Source organism: Trachypithecus francoisi, unplaced genomic scaffold, assembly GCF_009764315.1.
Source record: "Trachypithecus francoisi isolate TF-2019V2 unplaced genomic scaffold, Tfra_2.0 Lachesis_group12, whole genome shotgun sequence".
Lineage (NCBI taxonomy): Eukaryota > Metazoa > Chordata > Mammalia > Primates > Cercopithecidae > Trachypithecus > Trachypithecus francoisi.
This window is the reverse complement of record NW_022681457.1, coordinates 63,887,599-63,898,141: the sequence shown is the minus strand read 5'-3', so window position 1 is coordinate 63,898,141 and position 10,543 is coordinate 63,887,599. Positions and strand designations below refer to the sequence as shown.

Below are 10,543 nucleotides of genomic sequence, written 5' to 3'. Positions count from 1 at the left end.
TGGGAAACGTATTTTCCTAGGATTGATGGGAATGCCACTTGGCACAGATGTCCTAGTGGGCAAGGTGGCCATGTGCATCCAAAGACAGGAGCCCTTCACCTGCCATTTTCACATTCAGGTCTTGATCATGGTAAATAATGAAGGCCAGGCCCAAACACTTATCTACTTTTTTTTCTTTCAAAAGACAGGCTGGAGTGCAGTGGTACAGTGATGTAATCTCATTCACTAGGGCCTCTAATGCTGGCCTCAAGAGATGTTCCCACCTCAGCCTCTCTAGTAACTGGGACTACAGGCACTCACCACCATGCCCAGCTACTAATTTGTGACTGCTTTTTTTTCTTTTTTGAGACAGGGTCTCACTTTGTCCCCCAGATTTGAGTGCAGTGGTGCAATCTCGGCTCATGCAGCCTTGAACTTCAGGATGCAAATGATCCTCCTCCCTCAGCCCCTGCAAGCAGCTGGGACAATAGGTGTACATCACCATGCCCGGCTAATTTTTTTTGTAGTTTTTGTAGAGACGGGGTTTCACCAGATTGCCAAGGCTGTTCTCAAACATCTGAGGTCAGACAATCCTCCGGCCTCAGCCTCCCAAAGTGCTGGGATTACAGGTGTGAGCCACTGCACGTGGCCATGTGACTGCTCTTAAGACCCTGACGCAAACGAAACCCTACACTATCCCAAAGTCTGAAAGGCGGACACACATGGTGAGATTTTAGAGCTCCCGCCCAGGAATGCAGCTGTCTCATCCCACAACCCTCACCGGCACAACTGCCATCTCCACCCCAGTGACTCACAGCCTGCCCCGAGGCTGCAGAGCCCATGGGGTCCCAGAATGAAAAGCCAGCGATCAGGCGGCTGTGCGACAGCAGGGCCCATAGGGAAGCGGCTTGAGCAGGCACAGACAGTGACAAAACAGAGGAAGCTTCCATGCTAGGATCCAGCCCCTGCGGACAGCAGCTCAGTGAGAAGGTGGGATGAGGGATGGCCCACCCTGACACTGACCTGGGCCACCCATGTGGCCCTCCCTCCACACCTACACCCACCCTGGCCCAGGGTCAGGCCATCCCTGCTCAGAGCTGGGTGACCCGCACAGGGGGTGAGGGAAGCAGCCCAGGCTGCAGGCGCCACAGGTGGCAGGGATGTCACAGTAAGTGGCCCACCAGGGAGTGGCAGTGGCCTCCATCCTCCCTGCTCAGCCACAGCCCCTGCTTTAGTGCCTGCCAGTCCAACGGTCAACTCATCCACTCAACTTTACAACTGGAATGTGGGGGCATTCAGGGCCCTGCCACAGGTGACGGCCACTCTAAGTCCTACCCGGTGCTGGGTAGGTCCTTTAAGAGGCCCAAGTCCTGGGCGCTGCTATTAGGTTCCCTACATGCACAGAGTGACGGCTCATGCCTGGCCTAGGTGAGCCCACTCAGTGTAGGTGGCACAGCCTAATCTAGGAACTGCTCTGCATTTCTAGGTGGCTCCCAGCAGCTCAATGAGCGTCCTCTGCACTGGGCATGTCCCTCAGGTGCTCCTAGCCAGAACTACCCTTGACACAGTAGGGCACAAAGCACTATAGGAGTGGCACTGGCACCCAAGTGTACGAGTGTCAGCATCCCTGCTGCCTTCCCCCCCTAGCTGTCCCCACCTGCTGATTCTGCCCCTGGGGTCACCCTTACTATTCAGGGTCCTGTCAGGAGACAGAAATCATGTGAGTGACATCAGCTGCTCACATGTAGGTGTTGGGAAAAGGGTTTGTGGGGTGCCTGTATAAACTGGCCATAAAAATATGGGACAATAAGTTGTGGAAAGCCACAAGAGGCCTCTGAGGAGGAAAGCCTCCTAATTGCCATCACGTTCCCATGACCAGAGCAAGACCCGTTCTCTTATCTGTAAACACTGTGTTCAAGGAGAAAGACACTTCTTTGAAACACTGGAAGGTGGACAGATGTGCAGGCTCCTAGTTAAGTGGCTCCCACTAGCTCCTCTCCGATAAGTTAAAGATACGCTGTTTGCGCACAAAGGAGATTCATTTAAACCGCTGTTGCTATAGATATGCCTATGATGCACTCCCACCCTTTCCCTGTTTCGCCCTGAACATCTGCATCTTAGATCTAAGTGATTGTACTCAATAAATAGTGAGGAGACCAGAGCTCGGCACCTTTTTCAGCTTCCACATTTTGCACTGGCCCCCTGGTTCCCCACTTTTCACTCTTAACTTGTCTCTTCTCAATGCTTTGTCGCCACCAGACTTCGGGTACCCTACAGGTGGTGTTGGGCTGGCCTCCCACATGTAGAGTCCCTTCACTGTGTCACATGTGTCCCTAACACACTTGCTACATCTCATGTCTTTTAGGTTCTGTGTTTTACTCCAGATAATGTTCCTTGAATCTAAATTGCAGTTTACTAATTTCTCAAAAGCTGCACCTCATGTGCTATCCATTCAGACAAACACACTCACTTAGCAAATGTTTGTTGAGCCAGTACTCAGTGGCAGATTCTGTGGTAGGGCATGCCAAGTGCAGACACATGTTTGCCAAGACTCAGGGTCACATGTGCATGCACACTTGGACCTGCAGGCTCACAGCAGTGCTCAGCCTGCTCCCAATCCCAATGTCCAGGGAGGACAGAGAATGTCACAACACCCAACCCCTCCCACTGCATGCTGAGCCCAGTTCCTGATACGCTGCCACCACAACAGCATGGCCCAGGGCTGAAGGTCTCTCTGCAGACCTGTCCTGACCACATTCACACACACAACACACACACACACATATACACAAGAGGCGTGTCCCTTGCTCAGGTATACATAAAGCTCACCCATCACCAAATTCCGTGCCTGTGCCTGCTGGGACCAGACTCCGCTGTCATGAGGGTGACATCTGCCCCCTGTGCTTTTCTGCTGGTTCTGATCTGCAGTGTCCAGCTGGGTAAGAAAGAGGTGAGCAGGGCTGGGAGGAAGCGGGTGGCCCTGCTCCTTCACTCTCATCACCATCCCAGGGTCTCACTGGCCATGGGAGGTTTCGCTGAATTCTGACCTCCTCTGCTTTCTTATCTCACCTTATCCACCACAGGGGATGCCTGCCTGGCTATCAATAAACTGCTTGGGAATGTTGTGTTTGATGTGTCCCAAGACCTCCTGAAGGAGGAGCTTGCTCCTTACAACCCCAGTCCCCTGACTGAAGAGTCCTTCCTCAAGATCCAGCAATGCTTTGCCAACGTCTCCGTGAAAGAAAGAATTGCTCATTCATTTGTTATTGTGAGTGTGCCCTGGGGGACCTGCACACGCTACATGGGTACACATCCCAGGCCTGCACTTCCCTGCACTTGCCTTCCATCCCGCTTTCCATATTTTAAGCAGGAAGCCACATCCCAGGATGCCCACAATCAGATGAAGGCCCCCACCTGCCCCAACAGGGCCCTCCTGCCTCACCTCTCCAAGTCTTTGACCCAGACACTGCAACTCTGCCAGGGGAGAATCTCTGCCCCTGGTGCCCGGGAGAGGCCCAGGCATGCAGGGAACCACAGTCACTGCACCAATGCACTGATGATGAGTACACAGCAACACACGCTCACAAAGGATGCTATTAACAGCAACACACATACCCCATGCCTGCACACACACATGCATACACGTGCTACACCAAAACATGCCGAGTCACACTCAAGCAGGAGTCACAACCCACATCCACCATCTTTGTCCAGAGCCTGGGATCCCCAAGAAGCAGACACACTTAAGGAGCTCCCCTGAGCTCTGGGACCGGGCAGTAACGATGAGTCTGGGGAGCCTTTCACAGAGGCCACCAGCTCCTCTCTTTCTTCTTTTTCCAACAGATGAAGATCCTTCAGAGTCCCGATTGCGTAGATGCATCCTGATCTGAGGACCCCTGCAGATCAAATATTAGTCCTCCTGCCTTCCTTTGGGCTCCCCACCTTCCTGACCTGGCTCTGTTTATCACTACAGAGACCCCAATAAACACCTGCAGCTCAGCTCTGTGTTCTGGAATCTGTGTGGGGTTGGCTTTGACGGCATGTGCAGAGTGTGACCAGGGTCCAAGTGTGAAAATACATGACTGAGGAAGAACTCACCAGATGTAGCATAGACGTGCCTGTTTTCTTTTTGGCAGGGAGGAGGGTGGCTGGAGTGCATTGGCGCAATCTTGGCTCACAGAAGCCTCCACCTTCTGGGTTCAAGCAATTCTCCTACCTCTGCCTCCTGAGTAGCAGAATGTAGCCACACACCACCACACCTGGCTAATTTTTGTATTTTTAGTAGAGACAGGGTTTTGCCATGTTGGCCAGGCTGGTCTCAAACTCCTGACCTCAACTGATCCACCTACCTCAACCTCCAAAGTGCTAGAATTACAGGCATGAGCCACCGTGCCCAGCCGATATGCCTGTTTTCTGAGCCCAGGAAATCAACCTTAACACACTTCTCCATCTCCACCTACCCAAGCCGTCCTTTTTTCTCCCCCTATCTCTACCCCACAACCCCTCAGTGCAGACCCTCCAGGGCTCCCCAGGACTCGGGATGCTGGAGACTGGGAAATCCCGCCCTCCTGGCTGAGTCACAGGCCTCAGAGTCCCCATAAATACCTGCAGCTCAGCTCTGCTCCTGGGGCTGGTGGGACCAGGCAATCTGCATGAGGCCATGGGTCTGTGTGGCCATATCACCATGACAGGGGACATTGACATTGAGGTCACAGGGAACGAGTGCTACCCTCAGACATGGCCCCTCTCTCCCACCTCACCTCTCAGTTGATTTCGTCTTCGATGGAGGTCTCAGTGGCCTTCAATATACTGATGAGGCTCCATCAACTCCTTCTGGGGGAGGTCCCTCCCCAAACCTCAGGCCCTTTCCACAGGCCCCTTGGACCTCCCAGGCAGTGGTCGCCTACCCCTATCAGCTTACACTACCCGAGACTCCTGAAGGGGTGGCCTACCCCACCACACCTGTGGGCGTTTCTCGTTAGGTGGAACGAGAGACTTGAGAAAAGAAATGAGACACAGAGAGAAAGTATAGAGAAAGAAAAAGTGGGCCCAGGGGACCTGTGCTCAGCATACAGAGGACCCACGCCGGCACCGGTCTCTGAGTTCCCTTAGTATTTATTGATAATTATCTTTACCATCTTAAAGAAAAGGAAGTGGCAGGATAATAAGATCATTATAGGGAGAAAGTCAGCAATAGGACATATGAATAAAGTTCTCTGTGACATGAATAAGTTTAAGGAAAAGTGCTATGCCTTGATATGCATATGTAAACATCTCCATAAACCTTTTTAGTGTATAAAGAGCAGCATTTAGGAAAAGTGCTATGCCTTGATATGCATATGTAAACATCTCCATAAACCTTTTTAGTGTATAAAGAGCAGCACATATACACCATGGAATACTATGCAGCCATAAAAAAGGATGAGTTTGCGTCCTTTGTAGGGACATGGATGCAGCTGGAAACCATCATTCTTAGCAAACTATCACAAGAAGAGAAAACCAAACACCGCATGTTCTCACTCATAGGTGGGAACTGAACAATGAGATCACTTGGACTCGGGAAGGGGAACATCACACACTGGGGCCTATCATGGGGAGGGGGGAGGAGGGAGGGATTGCATTGGGGAGTTATACATGATATAAACGTCATGCACATGTACCCTAGAACTTAAAGTATAATAATAAAAAAAAAAAAAAAAAAGAGCAGCATTGCGCTAGCAAGTCCCACCTTTCGCCCTAAAGTGGTTTTCTCCTTTCTCAGTAAACAGAACATACAATCAGGTTTTATACCAAGATGTTCCATTGCCCAAGGCCGGGCAGGAGACAGATGCTTTTCTCTATCTCAACTGCCAACAACCGCCAAGAGGCCTTCTTTCCTCTTGTACTAGTCCTCCTCAGCACAGACCCTTTACGGGTGTCAGGCTGGGGGACGATCAGGTCCTTCTCTTCCCACAAGGCCATATTTCAGACCATCACATGGGGAGAAACCTTGGACAATACCTAGCTTTCCTAGGCAGAGGTCCCTGCAGCCTTTGGCAGTGTGCATGTCCCTGGGTACTTGAGATTAACAGAACGGTGATGACTTTTAACCAGCAAGCTGCCTTCAGGCACTTGTTTAACAAAGCACACCCTGCACAGCCCAAAATCCTTTAAACCTTGAGTCACCACAGCACATGTCTCTTGCAAGGACAAGGTTGGGGGTAGGGTCACAGATTAACAGCATCTCAAATACAGAACAAAATGGAGTCTCTTATGTCTACTTCTTTCTATATAGACACAATAACAGTCTGATCTTTCTTTCTTTTCCCCACAGACTCCTCCCTCTCTGTCCCACCCAGGTGTCTCTCAGATGACACCCCCCAAACCTTGTCCCTCCCTCCTACTCAGGTCACCGAGACCTCCATCCCTCTGAGTCTCCCTGCCTCCAGCCTCACTCCCCTTCCATGGGAAAACCAGCCTGGATCTTCTTTCTCCCTGGATCTTTGAGGGCTCATTTCCCTACAGGTGCCTATCCACCCCTCAGCAGGGCACACACGGCTGGCCAGGACCAGGCTCCACTGCTGACCACCTCATCTTTGCACTCCCAGATTTCCTTTCAACATTCTCCTCCTCCCTCACTCCCACTGCCCCAAATGCCCTTTCTCCCTTCTACCCATTCTCCTTGTCATCACTCAGATGTCATCTCCTCCCAGTCACACGTTTCAGTCCCCCATCTCCAGACACATCTTCTCCCCTCTCCCCTCTGTTCCCAGAATTGGTCTCATTTAATGCACTTTCATCCCAGTCCTCATCCATCCACTCAGCCAGGGAAGGAGTGTCTCCTGCCACACATCAGGCCCTTTCCCAGAGTCGGGCACCCAGTGGAAAACAAGGCAGGTGAGGGCCCTGCTTCCCTGAAGTTCACATCCAAGGTGAAGAGGGGGTTGCAAAGCTGAAGAAAATTGTAATAGTGATGACAACCACAAGGACCACCCAACAGCGAAATGTGATCGGTGGAACTGGCTTGGGGTGCCACACTGGGTCAGATGGTCCCAGAAGGCACGTGAGGAGACATGTCTTCCCTGAGTCCTGAAGAACCTGAGGCAGCCACCAGGTGAAGGTCTGGGGCAGGGAATGCAGTGTGATGAGAAAGGATTTAGTGTGTTGGAGAAATGGCCAGTGCATCTGGAACAAGGGACAGCGGGGAAGGAGGTCACGTCAGAAAATGAGGCAAGTGCCAGGTCACGCAGGACCTTGCAGAAAGGTAAATCCTTTCCATGTGCAGTGAAAAATCCTGGGAGGGGAGGAGCAGGACTTAAGAGGTCATGCTTTCCCTGTTGAAATAGAGTAATGGGGTTGGCAGTGGAGGCAGGAAGACCAACCGGGAGTCCCTGTGGCCATCCAGGTAGACACTATGGCCTTGTCACAGTGCAGCCCTGGAGAGACATGAGGGAGACAGAGGCTGGGGCAGCACTGACAGTGCCTGCTGTTGAATTGAATAGTGGAGAGAACGGGAATCAAAATGATCCCATCACATTTGGGCTGGAGCAGCTGGCTGGATGCGATGCCACTGCTGAGAGGTGAAGCCTGGGGAGAAGCAGGTTTAGGGCAAAGATCCGGAGTCCCATGCTAGCCTGGATAAGTTTCCCACATCCAAGACATCCATTGGCTATCCAGGAGGATGGGACACAGTGGGTGTGAGACGCTCTAGTTTGGAGCTCATGGAAGAGTTGGACCTGAAGACCAAAACATGTACATTTCAGCATTTCAGTGGCGTTAAAATCTGTGGAGCTAAAGAAAATAATAAAGATCATGCTACTTATTCAGTCTCAATTAAAACTCAACTTTTAGCAATCAAAGATAGAGAGTTTCAACTAGAAGTAAATGGAAAGAGAAATGCCCTGAGAAATTTTGGACGAACATGCTATTGATATGAATACTTCAAGATGCAAAAGCATCTCACATGTGTTTGAAAGAATAAGGAAAATGTTAGAGAATATTCGTCACTGAAGATGAACCTACCCATGATCTGTCAGTTGTCCTGAAATTGAGTAATTTCTTAAAATGACAATGTCCTGTGAGAGTTTACTTTAACTAAAATGCTTACAACTCTGTTATTCTTAATGATACGTGATGATCTCTGTAGCTGTTGGTATAAGGAATTATATTCCCTACTTGTATGTTTTATAGAATATTGAATTTCAGCCATAACTTAGTAATATTAACCTAGCACTATATGGAGGTCCTCTGGCACCCACAGAAATGCCTCATCCACATCTTCTTCAACAAGAGTCTTGCTGCCCAACTGTAGGAAGTGCTGTCTCTGAAATAGGTGAAAGAATAGAAGGATAGATGGATAGCTGGACCGATGGATTGTTGGATGGATGGGTGGGTAGATGCATCCATGGATAGATGATGGATGGATGGATGAATAGATGGATGGACGGATGGATGGATGATGAGTGCATGGATAGATGGAAAACAGAATCATAGCTGAGATCCATGTTCCATTTGAGAGAAGTCAGGTCAGGACATGAGGACACCTGGGACCTCCTCCAGGCCCTGTGTCCTTGGGCTGTGCAGGACCTTGGAGGTGGAAACCATACCCCTTCTGACTTCAGCCCCCTCCTGTGAAATGTGAGAGAAGTGGGCCAGGTAACATCCTCAGGTGTGGTCTAGGGACAATAGGCTTCAAAGCCACTCTCAGGGTTGAAATGGGGTCATACCCACATTCCTGGTTTCACAGGGCTTGTATCCAAGGACATATTCAGAGAACTTGTGATGAAGAAACGAGTTAACAATGAGCAGGCGGTTTTATGTCCTTGTTGATTCTGACCTGGATTATGGCAGATGCTTCCTTCCTCCCGGACCAACTCCCTGGGCTCCAGGCCCTCCCCACAGCTGCCAGAGTGACCTTCCCTGCACTCCATGGCAGCACCCGCGGCTCCAGGAAAAGCCCTTGGGGGCTCCTGATCCTCCTTCCTCAGGACAAAACGCAGGCCCTGTGCAGGTGATTGGAGGCCCACATCTTCTCTCCCCACACCTGCCTTGGACACACCCTCCTCCTCCATCATCCACACTGCCCTGGGATCTGGTCCATGGCCGTAGGTCTCACCCCCTAGGCTGCAGCACAAAGAGTCACCATGATGACAAGCCCTTCTCCACTGAGTCTGTGTGGGGAACCATGGCCCATCCTGCCAGCTCCCTCTTTCCTCTTCCCTCCTCCCTGCAGCCTCCAACTCTGCTTATCTCCCCTCGTCCATGACAGTCAGAGCCCCTGGAGGCCACAACCTGAGTCCACCTTCCTACTGGGTTCCTTGACCTACTAATAGGATACAAAAGGCACAGGGACATTTTAATGCCTTAAGTGCAACTGAGACCCTTCAGACCTGTCACTCAGGTCCAGGGGCCTCCGAGGACTCCTGAGCAAAACCTCTGCCAGGCTCCCACCAACTCAGAGCTGGCCTCCTGCCCTAGCTCTGAGCTACTCCCTGCTAGAAGACAGGTCACTGAGCCATCCTCTCTGCCCTGACCAGCGCTCCCCACATCTCCCTTTAGCTCAGTCTCATTTACCTTTCCTGCCTGAGGTCAACCTCCCACACCCTCCAGAGTCACCTCACAGGGTCACACCAGTCTTAGGTGGGCAGGACGTCTAAGTGTTGACCTTCCCATAGCCTCCCTCCAACCCCTAAGTCATTGCCCAGAATGCAGAGGTGACCTCTTAGAGTCCAGGTCTCATTGCATCACCACACACCCCAGACACGTGCCCATATCTCTCAGCACAGAGTCCAGGACACACAATAGGCAGGACTCAGCCTGCTGACCTTGAGAACTGATCCTCCACCCTCCTTCTATATACCCCAGCTTTCTACTTTGCTGGGCCCCATCTCTCAGGTTTCTTTTTGTCTCTGACCTCTGCCAGGGTGGTTCCAACACCTGACCTTCTCCAAGTCTCCTTCTCCAAGTTCTCCTTCTCCAAGTCAAGAGTGAACTCTTAGCACCCCCATTTCTTTCTCCTCCATCCATCAGTCACCCCATATGTGCCCTGAGGGGTGTGACCAGGTCACCAATGCCCTGTGTGTCTCCTGCATGGGCTCTGCATGACTTCACTAGACACTGGGTCATGTTGGTTGAGTGCACAGGACATCAGTAGAAAGTCTAGTGAGAGAGGGACTGGATCGGGAGATGGAGCATCCGACCCCTGTGGGGCGGCAAGCCCTGGGGCTAAGCATGCCAGGGGTCTGGAAACTCACCAGGCCTGACATTTACCTTTCTGTTTTAATTCCAAAAAAACTATGAAGCTTGGAGATCTTCCAGCCGAGTCAATAACAATAAGAAGCATTTTCTGGTGCCGTTCAGCCAAGGCTCCTGCCCACCTGGCTCAACCCAACTCACACTGGTATGCAGACCTTTGGCCTAGGTGACTGCCACATCACTGAGGAAGTGGGCCTCAGCCAGGGGCGAATTTTCATGATTAGATTTTCTCTCATTAGAGGCTGTCATGAACAACAATACAACCACCACTTTGAAAACCTAGCGGAAATGTATAAATTCCTGAAAAAATACAACCTACCAAGATTGAACT

General features: G+C 51.2%; 1 protein-coding gene across 1 annotated transcript; it reads left to right on the top strand.

The window, feature by feature from the left end:
* The first annotated feature begins 1,105 nt into the window (after positions 1 to 1,105).
* Positions 1,106 to 3,978, top strand: SCGB2B2 (secretoglobin family 2B member 2). The gene is made up of 3 exons (XM_033225663.1): positions 1,106 to 2,918; positions 3,063 to 3,247; positions 3,823 to 3,978. The coding sequence occupies exons 1-3, from the start codon at positions 2,501 to 2,503 to the stop codon at positions 3,862 to 3,864; spliced, it is 645 nt and encodes a 214-aa protein (XP_033081554.1). The 5' UTR covers positions 1,106 to 2,500; the 3' UTR covers positions 3,865 to 3,978.
* Positions 3,979 to 10,543: the final 6,565 nt, after the last annotated feature.